This window comes from Haliotis cracherodii, unplaced genomic scaffold (assembly GCF_022045235.1).
Source record: "Haliotis cracherodii isolate W230 unplaced genomic scaffold, xgHalCrac1.p SCAF_11, whole genome shotgun sequence".
Lineage (NCBI taxonomy): Eukaryota > Metazoa > Mollusca > Gastropoda > Lepetellida > Haliotidae > Haliotis > Haliotis cracherodii.
This window is the reverse complement of record NW_027266266.1, coordinates 13,763,412-13,781,167: the sequence shown is the minus strand read 5'-3', so window position 1 is coordinate 13,781,167 and position 17,756 is coordinate 13,763,412. Positions and strand designations below refer to the sequence as shown.

The following is a 17,756-nucleotide window of genomic DNA, read 5'->3' as shown; positions in this document are numbered from 1 at the left end:
GGCAGAAGCTGTAGGTAAGCCTTATGTATTTCAAGGCAAATGCAAGTGTGGCAAAACTATTTGATAAAACATCATATAGGGTGTTGGTATTGAAAACTGAGCTTTGCCGGTCAAAGAAAACTTTGTCACAAGCCCACAATCTGCTATCTTAATGATCTTGCATCTCATAGCCTTCATGTTCAGCATTGATCAGCATGATTTTGATATACCATATTTGACGTAATAAGCGCCCAGGAGCTCTCTAAATTAGAAATAGTGGTCTCTTATTAGAATATTATTTTATTGAAAAAAACAGAGTTGAAAGATAAATTTCGTGGTTTATGCTGACAGCCTGAAATGTTTATATACGACCGATGTATGTTTCCGGAATTTAATTGCCCAGTAATTAAGTCTTGTGTACATTGATGAATCAGACATGTCGGAAGGGATGCTAATTAGGATTGTTCACTAGCCAATATATTAGCAAATATTGCCATGGGCGCTTATTAGAGCGGGGCGCTTATTACGTCGAATACGGTAATGCAAATTTGAATAACTTCAGTGGAGTCCATGGACATTATCAGTTTTACCAGTACATCACAGTTTGAAATGCTAGTTAACATGTAACAAAGTGTGTTTGTAAAATACTGGCTTCGTTGTGTCGAAGATGAAGGGACCTATGTAAATAATCCAAGTTATGTAAGATTCGACATAACCGAAGATGATAACTAAAGAAGGAATACGCAGGGAGCAAGCTTTCACTTTGCCACAACCCTGAACAGATAACCGACAGATCAAAGTTCCACACAACAGTGTTTGATTGTATACTGCATTTTTCATGCATATATTCATCTTGATGGCAAAGTCTACATAAGTGATCGAAAAAGCAAAACTATTGGCGACCAGCTTTCAGTGGATAATGTGTCCATTTATTGAAATGTGCGGACCGGGTCAAAAGTTTCATGTCAGATAAAAAACTTAATTTCTCAAATTTTGAGTCACACCCCTCCACCCCAACTTCTGAAAATGTTGAATTTCCGAGTTTAGCATGTTTAGTGGCCTCCAATCTCATTAAAATCAGACCTTAGTTCTCGCAACTGCTAAACAAAAATCTGAAGACATCCCATCAGCCCATTAGGCGTCACGTCAGAACGACCTTTCATCCGACCAATCAGAGCGTCGCTTACCAGATTATGAAAGTGACAGTCGGAATGTGATTTCTAATCATGCAACCTCGAAAACTTTCACACGCGGTATTCCGAACGATAGTTATGACTGAATCCATACACTCTAAACCATATATTAGCCATTCCAGAATGTTCCTTTGTTCAGGTTTCAAATTTGTAATCGAGAATTTGTCAAAATATGTTTCGAAGAGTAGTCGCCAATTTGACATTAGTGCAGTAAAGCACGAGAAAGCTGCCTTCTGATTGGTCATTCCATTGGTCGGTCAAAGTTCGCGCAAGGTCGGTCTGATGTGACCAGCAATGGGATGTCCTCAGATCTTTGTTTAGCGGTAGCAAGAACTAAGATCTGATTTTAATGAGATTGAGTGGCCTCTTTTGTCACGTAGGTCAAACCTGTCACCTAATATTACGTACTGCACTAGATGGACTATTGCCAGCTAGGATAAAAGCCGACCTTGTGGAAAGACTGGATGTAATCAACAACTCCTAACAACATTGGAATGACAATAGGAAAAACACTCAAGACATTTATAAATTGCAATACAAAATTAAGGCCAGTACGCATCACTAGAAATCAATGATAACATAATTACCCTTAAAATATCATGCTCTTTCTCCAAATCATCGTACTTGTCAAGCAGCTGCAATTATAAAACATGTCTTGTTAAAAAGAGAATAAAACATTTCATTTTCAGTACACAAATCTGACAGCTGCCCTAAGCATCAAGTGAAGGTTTATATGAAACATGCCAGTTTCACTCAATCAAAAAGCAGCTGTATATAATATTAATACAACATTGAGTGTTCATCAGTGTGTTGGATTACTGCCACTGTATTTTTATTATTTATTATTTCAGTTATCACACGGTGTGTCAGGTGTGGGAGGAAAAACTGAGTGAGTAAGTGAGTTGTGTTTAACGCCGCTTTGAACAGTATTCCAGTTATATCACGGCGTGTCAGCTTAATGTGGGAGGAAAGCCCGAAGTGATGCAGGTCTCAGACGTTTACCACTTTGGTGAAACCCACGAGCACGGGTATGGTGCTGACAAACCTAGAAACATAATCGGTGCGAACCGGGATTCGAACCCACAATCATAGGTTTCTGGGGTACCCATGGGACGCAACTCTGCACAGCGAATTGCAGCGCCTTAGACGACTGGGCCACCCGTGCCAGCAGGAAAAACAGAAGCTAAAAAAGACTCAAAGCATGGAGACAAACACTTTGTTCAAACCCAGGGGTATTGTGCTGACAAACAGAAACATCCAGGGATTTATACCCACGATGACAGGTTCCTGGCACATATAAGGGATGCAACGCTGCATTGTCCCTTTACTGTTCTGAGTGAGTGAGGTGGGTTAATGCCGCTTTGAGCAGTATTCCCGTTATATTGCAGTGCATCAGTTTGATATGGGAGGAAAGCCCGAAGTGATGCAGGTCTCAGATGTTTACCACTTCGGTGAAACCCACGAGTACGGGTATGGTGCTGACAAACCTAGAAACATAATTGGGGATAACTAAGATTCGATGCCTAAGGGACGCAACTCTGCAAAGCCATTTGCAGCACCATAGACGACATGGCCACCCATGTCAACTCCCACCCTACCCATGTCTACTCCCATCCCACCCATGTCAACCCCCCACCCTACCAATGTCCACCCCCATCCCACCAATGTCAACTTCGACCCCACCCTTTTCAACCCCAACCCACCCATGTCAACCCTCACCCCACCCAATCCTTGTCAACCCAAACCCCACCCATCCATGTCAACCCCCAACCCACCCCAACTTTGCCAACCCCAACCCCACCAATGTCAACCCTCACCCCACCCATGTCAACCCTCACCCCATCCCACCCATGTCAACCTCCTCCCAACACTTGTCAACCCCATCCCCCTAGCCCTAACCCTCTGCGCACCCCATCCTTGGCAACCCCAACCCTCACCCCACCCATGTCAACCCTCACCCAACACCACCCACGTCAACCCCAACCCCAACCCCAACCCCCACCCCAACCCACCCCTATCAACCCTGACCCCACCCATGTCAACTCTCACCCCACCCATGTCAACCCTCACCTCACCCCACCATTGTCAACCCTCACCTCACCCCACCATTGTCAACCCTCACCCCACCCATGTCAACCCCCACCCCAAACCACCATTGTCAACCCCCACTCTTGTTCTGTTGACACGATGTACGTACATACCCTCTTGAGAGCCTCCTTGTCCCGTCTATTGCTGTCTGTCAACTCATGTTGGTGCTGAAACACAAGCAGACATGGCTAAAGCCTCACGCATACAATTCCTAGTACAATGAACAGAAGGGGTCTTCATGATATGGCACATCTACACCATAACAAAACCTACATTTAAACATGCCATGTACAAGAAAAGAAAAACCAACCTTGTACGCATCTTTCAAAGCTTGGGCCTGCTGTCTGTTTTTAGCTTCAAGATCCCCACACTGACTATCTTTGTCTTTGACGTAAGAGTGAAGTTCCTCAACCCGCCCTCGTAGCTTCAACACCACTCGCTGTGACTCATCATAGCGTGTAGAGTAATCAGTCTGAAGGAGGAATATCTACATCAGTACTCATTGGGGAGGAGACAACTAGCTGCATTACAGCATGACATGTGTACATGGAGACTACATGAATACTGTACATGACGATACTTGTATACAATGTGTGACAATACTTGGATAATGTATATGACAATACTTGGATACAATGTGTGACAATACCTGGATAATGTATATGACAATACTTGGATACTATGTGTGACAATACTTGGATACAATGTGTGACAATACTTGGATAACATATATGACAATACTTGGATACGGTGTGTGACAATACTTGGATACTGTGTGTAACAATACCTGGATAATGTATATGACAATACTTGGATACTGTGTGTGACAATACCTGGATAATGTATTTGACAATACTTGGATACAATGTGTGACAATACCTGGATATATATATGACAATACTTGGATACTGTGTGTGACAATACCTGGATCATGTGGATAATGTATTTGACAATACTTGGATACTGTGTGTGACAATACCTGGATAATGTATATGACAATACTTGGATACTGTGTGTGACAATACTTGGATAATGTATAAGACAATACTTGGATACAATGTGTGACAATACCTTGAAAATGTATATATATATATATGACAATACTTTGATAATGTGTGTGACAATACCTGGATAATGTATATGACAATACTTGGATACAATGTGTGACAATACTTGGATACTGTGTGTGACAATACTTGGATACTGTGTGTTACAATACCTGGATAATGTATATGACAATACTTGGATACTGTGTGTGACAATACCTGGATAATGTATTTGACAATACTTGGATACAATGTGTGACAATACCTGGATATATATATGACAATACTTGGATACTGTGTGTGACAATACCTGGATCATGTGGATAATGTATTTGACAATACTTGGATACTGTGTGTGACAATACCTGGATAATGTATATGACAATACTTGGATACTGTGTGTGACAATACTTGGATAATGTATAAGACAATACTTGGATACAATGTGTGACAATACCTTGAAAATGTATATATATATATATGACAATACTTTGATAATGTGTGTGACAATACCTGGATAATGTATATGACAATACTTGGATACAATGTGTGACAATACTTGGATACTGTGTGTGACAATACTTGGATACTGTGTGTTACAATACCTGGATAATGTATATGACAATACTTGGATACTGTGTGTGACAATACCTGGATAATGTATTTGACAATACTTGGATACAATGTGTGACAATACCTGGATATATATATGACAATACTTGGATACTGTGTGTGACAATACCTGGATCATGTGGATAATGTATTTGACAATACTTGGATACTGTGTGTGACAATACCTGGATCATGTATATGACAATACTTGGATACTGTGTGTGACAATACTTGGATAATGTATATGACAATACTTGGATACAATGTGTGACAATACCTTGAAAATGTATATATATATATATATATGACAATACTTTGATAATGTGTGTGACAATACCTGGATAATGTATATGACAATACTTGGATACAATGTGTGACAATACCTGGATGCTGTATATGACAATACTTGGATACTGTGTGTGACAATACCTGGATAATGTATATGACAATACTTGGATACTGTGTGTGACAATACCTGGATCATGTATATGACAATGCTTGGATACTGTGTGTGACAATACCTGGATAATGTACATGACAATACTTGGATACTGTGTGTGACAATACCTGGATAATGTATATGACAATACTTGGATACTGTGTGTGACAATACCTGGATAATGTATATGACAATAATTGGATACTGTGTGTGACAATACTTGGATACTGTACATGACAATACTTGGATACTGTGTGTGACAATACTCTCGGTCTCAATTATTCAGTATATCTCCATTTTAGCAACACCAATTTGCAATCATAGTTTTATTTCGAGTCAGGTTCCAATGCCACAACACTGTTCAATCAAACTACACTATTCCGTTACGATTCCGTTACCACTAAAGTACTCACGGAAATGAAAAAAACCTGTTTTTTCGACCTCAGATCTTAAATAAATGCAGTTAATATACAAAATATGTAAATATTCAAACAACTAAATTAGTACTAATTGGGCCGTGGCACAAATACAGCGTATTAAATGTTTTTATGCCTTTTTACACGTAAAAGTGTGTAAAAATGTGAATATAACAGACTATTGTGAAACAGGGCATAACCAGGTGTAAGTAGATCAAGGTGACCTATGACACCTTGACGACAGGTGAGAACAGGTGCATAATGCCTATAGTCTGTTTCTGCTATGTCAATTTGGACTTAGTTTTATTTTTGAATGTTGAAAGTGCCGACAAATTACCTCCTGTAAAGTACATTTTGTATTGTTCACTGAGATCAAACTAGCAAATCGAGACTAGTACTTTTCGAGTTGTTTTGTTATTTCGTATTTACAGCTACATAACACTTTGTGTTGATTTTTAAATTGAGAAAAACAGGGTTTTTTCATTTCCGTAAGTACTTTAATACTCAAATTGTCTTGTTACATACTGACTCAATAATAACAGGGCACCAGTGGATAGATAAGGACTTCCCTCCCCTTGTCTTGAGACTAAGGAAAACACCCTTTCCTTCTAGAAAAGCAGGGGCGGTCGGGTAGCCTAGTGGTTGAAGCGTTCGCTCGTCACGCCTAAGACCCGGGTTCGATTCCCGACATTGGTACAATGTGTGAAGCCCATTTCTGGTGTCCCCGCCATGATGGAATATAGCTAAAAGCGGCGTAAAACCATACTCACTCACTCACTCTAGAAAATCATGTACAACAATCTTCTGCTTCCTTGTGAACTCACTGACCCTGTTTCAAGAAAATCTCGCAAATGTAAAATGTTCTAACCCCAAGATAATATTTACCACAGGGCATGATGATCTAGAGGATTTGTATCACTCTCTTAGCTAAGGTAAACTTTACATGAACAATCTTCAGTTATGGAGGGGCAACTTTCTCATGACAGGCAGAGAGAGTTACCTCCCATTGGCAAACAAGATGGTAGAGACACACCCAGAAGTAACAGCGCTATGAACATGGGAAATACTTTTTGATGTGGTAATATGAGTTGTTTGAATTAGCCTGATCATGATGATACGAACTCACATGTCCTTAAGCATTCTGTATTTGTTCAAGAGATATTCATTGCCAACAGTTTAAAAAATTTGCAACCAATCAAGAAACTGGGACGTGTTCGGGCAATTGTTTTTGGAACCTGGAAACTTTGTTTCCAGGATCGAAAAAAAGAAGGAAGGAATGCATATGTGAGATATGTGAGTTATCTAGTTTTATTTATTCAAGAAAAAAAATTCCACCACTGTGCTCAGCACAAAAATCTGTGCCCCCACAATGAAGCAAACCCGATAAGTACAGAGCAAGTTGCGTGATAAAAAGTATAAGTACACATATTTGAAGGCAAGTGTGACTTTTCATGGATCTACGAATTATGGGGGGCACGGGTGACCCAGTTGTCTAAGCAGCCGCAATTCGCTGTGCAGAGTTGCATCCCTTGGGCACGCCAGAAACCTATGATTGTGGGTACGAATCCCGGTTCACCCCGATTATGTTTCTAGGTTTGTCAGCACCATACCTGTGCTCGTGGGTTTCACCGAAGTGGTAAACGTCAGACACATGCATCATTTCGGGCTTTCCTCCCACATTAAGCTGACACGCCGCGATGTAACTGGAATACTGTTAAAAGCAACATCAAACCCAACTCACTCACTCACTCACTCACTCTACGATGTATGTACATTAAGGCAGGGTTATTAGCGCAGTATGTTCCCAGTCAAGATTCTATGAGGAAAACACAGACCGTAGCTCTGTACATCAACAAGTGAGTGAGTAAGATTTTTTGCCGCTTTTAGCAATATTCCAGTAATATCACGGTAGGGGACACCAGAAATGGGCTTCACACTGTCACAACAAGGCAATATCTTTGATAGGGAACAGCACAGAGACTGCAGCTAATAAAAATCGCGACATTGCTTCCAAAAAGAAAGCTATGGTGGCAAATGAAACCTGGGTCTTTATGCTAATAAAACAGAGATGTGATACACTGAATAATCGATGACGGTCACCTTAGACATACAGTATATGTAGTACCGTACTCACCGCACGAATTTCTAACCCTTGTAATTTTTGTTCGAGGTCCCTTATTCGTCTGAAAGAAGAAAAATAACAGGTTTTCAAACTCACATGACAGTATGTACACAGAGAAGAGGGAAGAAATGTGATAGATACTGACACTTTGGCATCATGAAGTTGATCATCTAGGCTCTGACATCGCAGTTTCAGTTCTTGGCTCTCCTCTCGCAGGATTCGTTCATGTGCAGATTCACTGGATGTATGTGCAGCACTTAATGTTGATCTCAACTCTGCCATTTCTGCCTCGTAGTATTCCCTCAGGTCAGACAGGTGCTTGGCGTGCTTCTCTCGCAGGTTGATTCTCGTACTGGGAACACAAATTAATGTCAGTGTGAAATCTTCAGAAATAAAAATCTGCTATATCATGTATATATATGCTGCTTTGATTCTTCACCTGTTAACCATTTGTTACCTAGATCAAATGATCAAAATATGGTCAGACTTGGCAACATTCAGCACACCATGGAGATTCCAGTTAATTGAGTGAGTATTGTTTTAAGCCGCTTTTAGCAATATTCCAGCAATATCACGGCGGGGGACACCAGATATGGGCTTTAGACATTGTACCCATGTCGGGAGGTTCTGGTTAAGAATAAGTCCCCTGAAACCCCCTCATAAGAGGCGACCAAATGGATCTGGTTGTCAATCTTGCTGGCTTGGTTCATAGCATGTCATCGTAACCCAATGGTGAGGACCGTTGTTCACAATATCCATCACTAGATTATCTAGTCCAAACTTGATTATTTACTGGACGCTGTCATATAGATGGAATATTACTGTGGGCATTAAACAACAAACAAACAAACAAACATTCAGCAATCAGCAGCAATCTAATACGTTTTATAATCAAGTCTGGACCAGACAATCCAGTGATTGATTTTTATATAGCGAGCAACGATCCACGCCATCAGGGTACGATGACATGCATCAACCAAGTCAATCAGACTGACCATCAGTGAGTGAGTATGGTTTTACGCCGCTTTTAGCAATATTCCAGCAATATCACAGCAGGAGACACCATCACCACAATGGGCTTCACACATTGTACCCATGTTGGGAATCGAACCCAGGTCTTCGGCCTGATGAGCGAACGCTTAAACCACTCGGCTACCCGACCGCCCCTGACTGACCACCAGATGCATTTAACCCTCTTACGACCGGCACAGGTTTCCGGGGACCTATTCTAACCTGGAATCCCCATGGTTGGTTGGTTGGTTTCTTGTTTAACGCCGCACTCAGCAATATTCCAGCTACATGACGGCTGTCTGTAAATAATCGAGTCTAGACCAGACAATCCAGTGATTAATATCATGAGCATCGATCCACGCATTTGGGATCGATGACATGCATCAACCAAGTCAGCGAGCCTGACCACCTGATCCCGTTAGTCGCCTTTTACGACAAGCATAGTCGCCTTTTACGGCAATTATGGGTTGCTGAAGACCTATTCTACCCCGGATCTTCACGGGTAGAATCCCCAAGGGGACTGGAGGAGTGTTTACCTCATGGACAGCTGACTGTCATCAAACAAAGAGTCTCCCATTAGCACGGACTCCTCGCCACGATAGGGAAGATCATGGCGGAGACGCACATCAAACGGTCGTTCGGCAGACGGACTAGGTCGGTGCTCATGAACTGGTGGGGGGCTTGAGTGCTGACTTTCTGATAAGGATTTCTTTGAAAAAGACAGTGACTGAAAATAAGAATTTTGTACTAAAAATAGGAAATGGCATAATCATGGTAATCATAATACCAGAAAACAAAATATATGCTTTTTAGAAACTTTATGATGCCTATAGAACAGGAGGTTTTAATATTAAAAATACCCTGCACCAAGGAGAGAAATTTATACTGTAAGTGAGATTACTGCCGTTATTGTGATGACTCATGAGTGAGTGAGTTAATAAAGTAGCATGTAATCAACAAAGGCATTATGATTGTTTGTTTGTTTCTTTGTGCCAGGTGCTACCCCATCGAAGTCCATATAGTCTCAACGGCCATATTTGTTGCCCAATCCCCTACCCTGTTAGAGCTCTTCACCTTGGACATCGGCATAGGACTGCTGTACACACCCCCCCGGAGCAGACGGTCTCCCGTCACATCTGACCTTGACCTTGACAAGCTGGAATCTCCCAAACCCGTGGATCTCCTTGGCGATACATAACCAGTCTCCATGGCAACAAAGCTACGTTCTGGTGACCGACTAGGGGAGTCGAAGGCAAGTTCAAGGGACCTTCTCACAGGCATTGATGTCGAAGTCTGTCCCAGATATTCACCGAGACCGTCGTGGGATGGAACCCTTCTCTCTGAAGGGGACCGGAGACTCGGAGTCCGCAATGGGTCCGATGATGTGGGACCACGAGACAGTCCACCGTATGGCATATCCTCTTCCTCGTCCCCTTCTCCAGAATCCCCGGAACTGTAGTCCACCAGTCCACCTCTGTAAGGTTCCATGAGCGGAGAGACAGGGCGCCGACTGTCAAAACAAAACAAGTTTGTTGTTATTTATTTATTTTTTATTTATTATTTATTTATTTATTTATTTATTTATTTATTTATTTATTTATTTATTTATTTATTTATTTTCTATTTATTTATTATTATTTTTATTTTTTTTACACAACCAATTTGTAAGGATTAAGCTTCACACTAAGTTAATAAATATGGCAAATATTTGCCCGTTTTCACCATTTGTAAACTTTGATGGACACCTGTAGCGAACTTAAAACTTGCTGACCTGCTGTCTGCTGTATAGGTAACCTATACCTAACAAGTATGCCACAAGACGTGCCACTCCATGTATAACTCTGTAATGTCATATACTGAATTGAATAAAAAATATTTTAAAAAAAGAAGAAAAGTTTGTTGTTTAACGCCACACTCAGTAATATCCCAACTATATGACAGAGGTCTGGAAATAATCATGTCTGGACCAGACAATCCAGTTATTGACGTAATGAGTATCGATCCACGCAGTTGGGATACGATGACATGCATCAACCAAGTTGGATTTATATACTTTATACAAAGAAATCTTACTATTTTCTCAACAACCAAGACATGTGCTAATGTGTCCCATGAAACCCAATGAATGATAGCTAGGTGTGCCGTGTCTACGGCAGGCTCCATACATGTATTGGTCAGTGGCTTGACCACTGAAGACTAGGTCGGCAATATTTGAGAATGGTAGGTCGGCAATGGCAGCACCTGCTGTACATATTAAGTTAGGTGTGCCTATGTCAAGGCCACTCCAGCAACAAAGATCCTCCACACCTGTCATGTTTAGTGTCCAGTCTACCGAAGACCCAACCAGGGGCAAGGCATGCCTGAGCAACTCCCAGAGGGAGTCCAGAGAATTGGACAGCGACATGTGTCAAGTCAAGTAAGCCATCAACAAATATGCTCCAAACACAGTTTTTGACTGTAGACACTACCATGTTTTCTTGAGTATAGTGCGCACCCATGTATAATGCGCACCCCCCTCTTGCGGATTCAATATTTTGGAGAAAAAAAACATCAAATACCAAGCCGGAATTTTTTTTAGGTATTCCTGAAATCAAGTAGAGCAAATGTAGAGTACAATTTCTTCTGGTCTAGTACGATCAGCTGATACTAGTGCATAAATTAACACAATATCTACTGAAAATAATGCCAAACACAAATCCCCCCAAGCTGACATAAAACAAATTGGCGCAGACCTCATCCCTTAGTCAGTGGCAAGATCACTTAGGAATCCCAGTGCACATGCCAGAGTGAGTCTAGATAATGTGTCAAAAATCTTACATTTTTCAGCTTGGTGTGCCAATGTCAAGGACAGGCTCCATCAATAGAGATCCTCCCTACCTGTACTGGTCAGTGGTGAGGTCACTGAGGACTCGGTCAGCCAGGGGTGAGGCATCCCGGAGCAGCTCCCGATGTGAGTGGAGGCGGTGCTGGATGGCCGACTGCTGCTTGTGCAGCTCCCTCTCCATCTGGTCCTGGATGTCCTGGATGAGGCGCTGGTGCTCCGAGTACTGGGACTGGAGCTGTGTCCTGTGCTGGTCCTCCAACACCTTGAACATCTTCAGCCAGGACACCTGAAGAAATACACACATACAAGATCAGCATGGTTAGCACTGCTTAGCGGTAATCAAGTGGGGGAGAAGTAGCTTCCAGGTTTTACAATGGATGTCCATGCAGATTGAAACTACCATCCTGACCATGAACCAATGTGCAAGCTCTGCGACATGAGCGATATTGGCGATGAATTCCATTATATTTTTCTGAAAATATAGGTTCTAATTTCATATGCTACAAACCCAAATTTTAAAAACTAAAAGAACTTTTTAATTGTAGAAAAATAAGTGTCATAAAAAAAAGAGTGAAAACAGTAAAATCTTCCATGTAAACCATCCTGTCATCATATGTATATCCTATTTGTTTCATGTGTATCAAGGCCTGAGTGTAAATAAAGTTTTGTTCTGCTAACAACATGAGTGAGTGAGTGAGTGAGTGAGGTTTTACGCCGCTTTTAGCAATATTCCAGCAATATCACGACGGGGGGACTCCAGAAATGGGCTTCACACCATGCACACATTGTAACCATGTCGAGTTTCGAACCCGGGTGACGAGCGAACGCCTTAACCACATGACAAAACAAATAATTGGAGAAAATATACATGTATTAATACAGACTGTGCCAAAAACTTTTGAATCCCAAACTTGGCTCTTAGTAACATTTTCAGTGCAATTTAGTGTTACCATATGGAGTTTAACTAACGAACATAACGATCACAAAGCATTTTACTACACTCCAGTTTCGGACTTGCGTCTTAAGTTGCAGACTATTTTTTTGTTGTTTAATGTTTAGTAAGCGAGCCTGACCATCAATCCTGTTAGTAACCTCTTTCGACAAGCATGGATTGCTGAACCATCCTTGATGTTCACAGGGATCACAGACTGGTAATGTAATCATGTAATTTGGAATGTTATGAACATTCTGGGCAAAACAATGCAATTATGTAATTTGGAATGTTATGAATGTTCAGAGCAAGATAATCCAGTGATTGACATCATGAACATCGATCAACACAATTGGGATACAACAACTTGCATCAACCATATCAGTTACGCTGACAACCCAGTATTACATTGCTGACTGTCATAACCTTAGTGGGGCAGCCTAGTGGTTAAAGCGTTCGCTCGTCACGCTGAAGACCCGGGTTCGATTCCCGACATGGGTACAATGTGTTAAGCCCATTTCTGGTGTCCCACGCCGTGGTATTGCTGGAATATTGCTAAAAGCGGCACAAAACCATACTCACTCACTCATAACCTTGGTACAACGCATGAACTATATCAACATAGTTGAACATAGCCAAAACACTGTCACTATCGATCATGTTCAAATCAAGCATATCCTTGCCCATGAGATCATGGTGATGGGGCAGTCTAGTGGTTAAAGAATCTGATCATCACGCTTAAGGCTCAGCTTTGACTACCCCAAGGCAACAGTGTGCAAAGCCCATTTCTGGTGTTAACTGCCGTTATATTGCTTGAATATTGCTAAAAGCAGCATAAAAGCATACTCACTCATTCAGTCACATCCTTGGCAACTTTACTTTCAAATAAGCTGAACATGCTGAAAACGATGCTGACTTCATCAAAATTATTGAAACAAACTCTCACTAACCTGTTGATCTTTCAGTGTATTATATCCTGGTACTGGGCCGGAGCTGGGTGGGGATGTGACAACTTCAGACTGATACAGATGTCTGTGGTCAGCTCTTGATAGATCATTAGTTGGCAGAGAGTGGTATTGGTCATGTGGTCGAGGTCGTCCAGTAATATAACTACCACTGATGCTATTCCCATAATCAGACGTGTATGATTCTCGACTCTGATCTACACTCTCATAGCGTCTCCCATCAACCTCCTCCCTCCGCCTCGGTGGGGACCTGTACGCATGATCTCTCTGTTCATAGCTGGGCCTCATCCGTGGAGACATTGGAGGTTTACCCAGAGATGCAGGGCTTCCAGCATTGCTGGGTCTACTAGTCGGCACCTCCTGTTCCTCTCTGCTCTTCAAAATGCCCTTGCCAGGAACCTCAGACAGAAAGGACTCTTGAAGCTCCACTCCTTCACTAACCTTCCTCCCAGAATGAACTTCCTCAGGGGAGGTTTCAAGAACATCCGATATCTGCTCAGCCTCAGCCTCAGCCCCAGAACCTTCTCGAGTGTCATCCTGAACCTCCTGACCGGCCCCAGCGACCTTATCTTGTTCCTGTTCTTCATCCTTGATGTCCGGCTGATGTACTAGTTGTCTCCCTTCATCATGCACCTCACTCCTCTCTGCATCCACCTGCCCATTTGCACCATCAAAATCTCCAAGCTTTAGGCTCATAAACACAGTGCCTTTCATTGCAGGCGGAGTTTTCACAATCTTGAAAGCCTTTCTCTCCCCTTCATTGTCAGACTTGGGAGATCCCCCTGAGCTTTCACTCAGTGACCTACGTGCACTCTCATCATCTGATCTTCTTGGTGAAGCGGATGGGGATTCTGAACTGGTCCATTTTCTTTTCTTTTTATCATACTTGATATGTTCTCCGGTCTCTAATATCAAACACTCCTTGACTCCAGGTGAAACCTGTCTGCACACTTTGTAGTTGCCATAATTCATAGGGTATTCCGGATGTTGAGAACCTTCCCCAACACACACAACCTTAACACCATCATCATCGTCATCATCATCATCATCGCCTTCAGCTTCATCATCTCCTTCATCCTCAGCTTCCTTCGTCTGTGGCTCAATGACCCGCTCAGCTTCAGGACTGCTTTCGTCAAAGTCATGGTTTTGTTCGACATGAAGAAAAAGATGATCCTCCTCTAGTTCTGGTGGACGTTTACTACCATCTTGATCTACATCCAACAATCTTTCCTCATCACTCGAATCTGCCTGCATCAAATGCTTATCGGCAGATAAATCAGCAGGACCCTTGGAATCAGTGTCCCCATCCCCATCCTTCAGTTCTGCAATTGACAGTGCTGCTGCACCTTCAGCAGCCGACTTGTCCGCTGGAACAAACCCAGAGTCAGACTTTAGGGATGTGTCACTATCACTGTTGATCATGAGTGCTTTGCTGAGAACCTCCTTCACAACAACCCGTGCTTCTTCGCTGTTCTCTAAACCATCTCTCTCCCTACCATCTGGCTCTTCTTCACTTTCTCTACCAGTATCAAAATGCTGCAATCCAAATGAATCACCAGGGTCACTCATGACAGCTGACACTTTGGTCTCAGGTGATGAAAAATTTGAAGCAGGCTCAGGGCCTTCAGACTGTGCAGAAGTGTCTGCAACGTCTTCCCTGTGTTCTTCAAGTGTCATACTTGCAGTAGGAGCATTACAGTTAATAACATCAGTCTCTGATTCTCTGTGGTCTGGCTCCCCATCTTCTCCTGACACCACCTGAGGTTTCTCTGCAGGTGTATCAGGTATTTTCTTTGCCTTATCTGCATCCGGATCTGGTTCAGGAGAGCCAGCAGCAGCTTCAGCTGCAACAGGCTCTGCCAGTGGACTCTCACCATTTTCATCCTGTCTCACAGCCTCTGCAACATTGTCTGCTCTTTGTTGCACATTATCCTGACCACCTTCCGTATCGTGAGGTATGACATTGACAGTGTTTGATTGGGCTTCCGCATCCTGACCTGGTGTCACTGGTCTCTCAAGGGGGACAACTCCACCTGCCCCAGAGTTATCCCCATCTTTGAGATCTTCATCTCTGACGGTGGATGTGCCATCATCTGCAGTAGGACTGCCGGACTCCGAATCATCCATTATCCTAAAATGAAGTAAACATGATCATGATATATACTGTTAAAAATACCACTGAAAAAGTTATGTTTATGATGACAACATGAGACTGAGTCATTATATAAACTTTTTACTAAATGATAATAATAATAATAATAATTTGTATGGCACCAAACTCCATACAAGCCCGTGGCCCTTACATTATTACCCCAGTCAATGGATCAGTGAGCACTCGATTTTCATTCTCAGCTCCCTGGGGAGTATACAATGATAAAATAATTTAATCACATCCCATGAACATGATGAATTTTCAACATGTACAAAGCTGACACTTTAAAGACGAGTATCACAAAGTCCATACAACATGTACAAGCAGTGATTTCAGATTGTTCAAACCTTTGCTAAAACCATTGATAACATGTATACATAAATTTGTAGGAAAAAAAGTAGAAAAAGAAGATATTTCCCAATCATGCAAATTGATCAAATGTGTTTCATAAAATCAAATTTCAACTGAATGATTTTTTTTTCAATGACTACATTTTGTACTTCAATAATATATTTTTTTATGCAGGGACGATAGCTGGGCCACGAGCACGGAGAGCGAAGACACCATACCTTGCTTACTACAGGGTTCATTGGGACTGAGACCATGATCAAATCTGCATGTAATGCCCAAAAATGATTTACACCATACTCATGGGTATTGAAAGTCATGGAATAGAAATAAGTCTTGATTTGTTTCTTTGTCTGTTGTTTAATGCCACACCCAGCAATATTCTAGTTATATGATGGCAGCCTGTAAATTTATCATTGATTCTGGACCAGACAATCCAGTGACTGACACCATGAGCATCGATCTACATAATTGGGATACAATGACATGCATCAGCCAAGTCAGCGAACCTGACCAGCCGATCCCATTAGACACCTCTTATGACAAGCATAGATGCCTTTTACGGCAAGAATGGGTTGCTGAAAACCTATTCTACCTCGGATCCTCATCATGTTCATGGGTCAAAAAATTAATCTTGAAAGCAAACACAATTGCAAAAGGGTCCTTGTCATGAACCCAAATGTTATTAAATAAAGTTAAAGTTTTGATTCAAATAATAATTCCACAAATTCCAACCCTCATGACCCCATGGTTATCAAGTATCCTGCTGAGTAAATTTGTAAAAGTAAAACTGTAAGTTGTAACCACAACAAAATATGTCGGAATATGTCTCTTAATCGCCATGAAGATACTACAGTTTGTAAGAGAAAATTAATGTAAACCATCATTATCAGCTCACACAGGAAGGAACTAGAGTACATTTGTACAGCTTAAAGGTTGTGTACAAGCATGGTCATGACTTTGGGGGTCTATATATCAGTGATACATGAAGTAATTCACTGTATATGAAACACCTTGTTAACCATTAACCTCAGTCTGAAATTCCTCTCAAATACCTAGCTACAGTCAAGCAAATAAATCAATACCCCGGAAAATAATCTCCCTTAGAAGTGGTCTTATGAAGGAGATCTGTGGCCCACTTGCAGAGATTGATCGAGATTAGGACGTCTGACACAAGGAGACTAACAAGATAAACAAACTTCGCTACAAGCCTAACATGAATTGTAACTGTAGAAGATTTCAAAATACACACAAGCTAATAACTATCAACAAAGACGATTCACTTTTGCATATGCATTTATCAATAATGCAACAAGCATCTAAAGATGCCTATCTACCCTGTCCCTAATCCTCATACTGTTTTCGCCTTCTTAATGACACTGTCGTGAATGAAGAATCTGATTTGGACATTGTTTCAACGCAATAGTTTATTTTGCTGTAATAACACGCAATAGAATTATGTGTAAATAACACTTACGGCAAGGATGTCCTACGACCAGTCAAGGCCCTTGTCTAATTCCGGTAACTAGTTAAATATTCGTGCGGTTTCACACGGACCATTCGTCAACAAAGTTCAGATTTTCGTTTCCTGTTGATACTTGCGCACCGAAGCGGCGGGGGTCGCTAGAGT

The 17,756-nt window shown here is 41.7% G+C and overlaps 1 protein-coding gene across 2 annotated transcripts in view; it reads right to left on the bottom strand.

The window, feature by feature from the left end:
* LOC139456238 (microtubule-associated protein futsch-like) overlaps nucleotides 1–17,689 on the bottom strand; it is a 29,006-nt gene extending 11,317 nt beyond the window's left edge. Inside the window, exons 1-10 of one of the 2 annotated variants that reach the window (XM_071237843.1) lie at nucleotides 17,604–17,689; nucleotides 13,612–15,757; nucleotides 11,784–12,016; nucleotides 9,963–10,416; nucleotides 9,443–9,633; nucleotides 8,041–8,247; nucleotides 7,908–7,956; nucleotides 3,571–3,732; nucleotides 3,374–3,427; nucleotides 1,760–1,807 (exon numbers count right to left, since the gene is read on the bottom strand). In XM_071237843.1, the coding sequence (XP_071093944.1) occupies nucleotides 1,760–1,807; nucleotides 3,374–3,427; nucleotides 3,571–3,732; nucleotides 7,908–7,956; nucleotides 8,041–8,247; nucleotides 9,443–9,633; nucleotides 9,963–10,416; nucleotides 11,784–12,016; nucleotides 13,612–15,753 (3,540 nt within the window). In that variant the 5' untranslated portion in view covers nucleotides 15,754–15,757; nucleotides 17,604–17,689. The remainder of the gene's footprint in view (nucleotides 1–1,759; nucleotides 1,808–3,373; nucleotides 3,428–3,570; nucleotides 3,733–7,907; nucleotides 7,957–8,040; nucleotides 8,248–9,442; nucleotides 9,634–9,962; nucleotides 10,417–11,783; nucleotides 12,017–13,611; nucleotides 15,758–17,603) is intronic. The other variant, XM_071237844.1, reaches the window with a different exon arrangement.
* Between the last annotated feature and the right edge of the window lie 67 nt (nucleotides 17,690–17,756).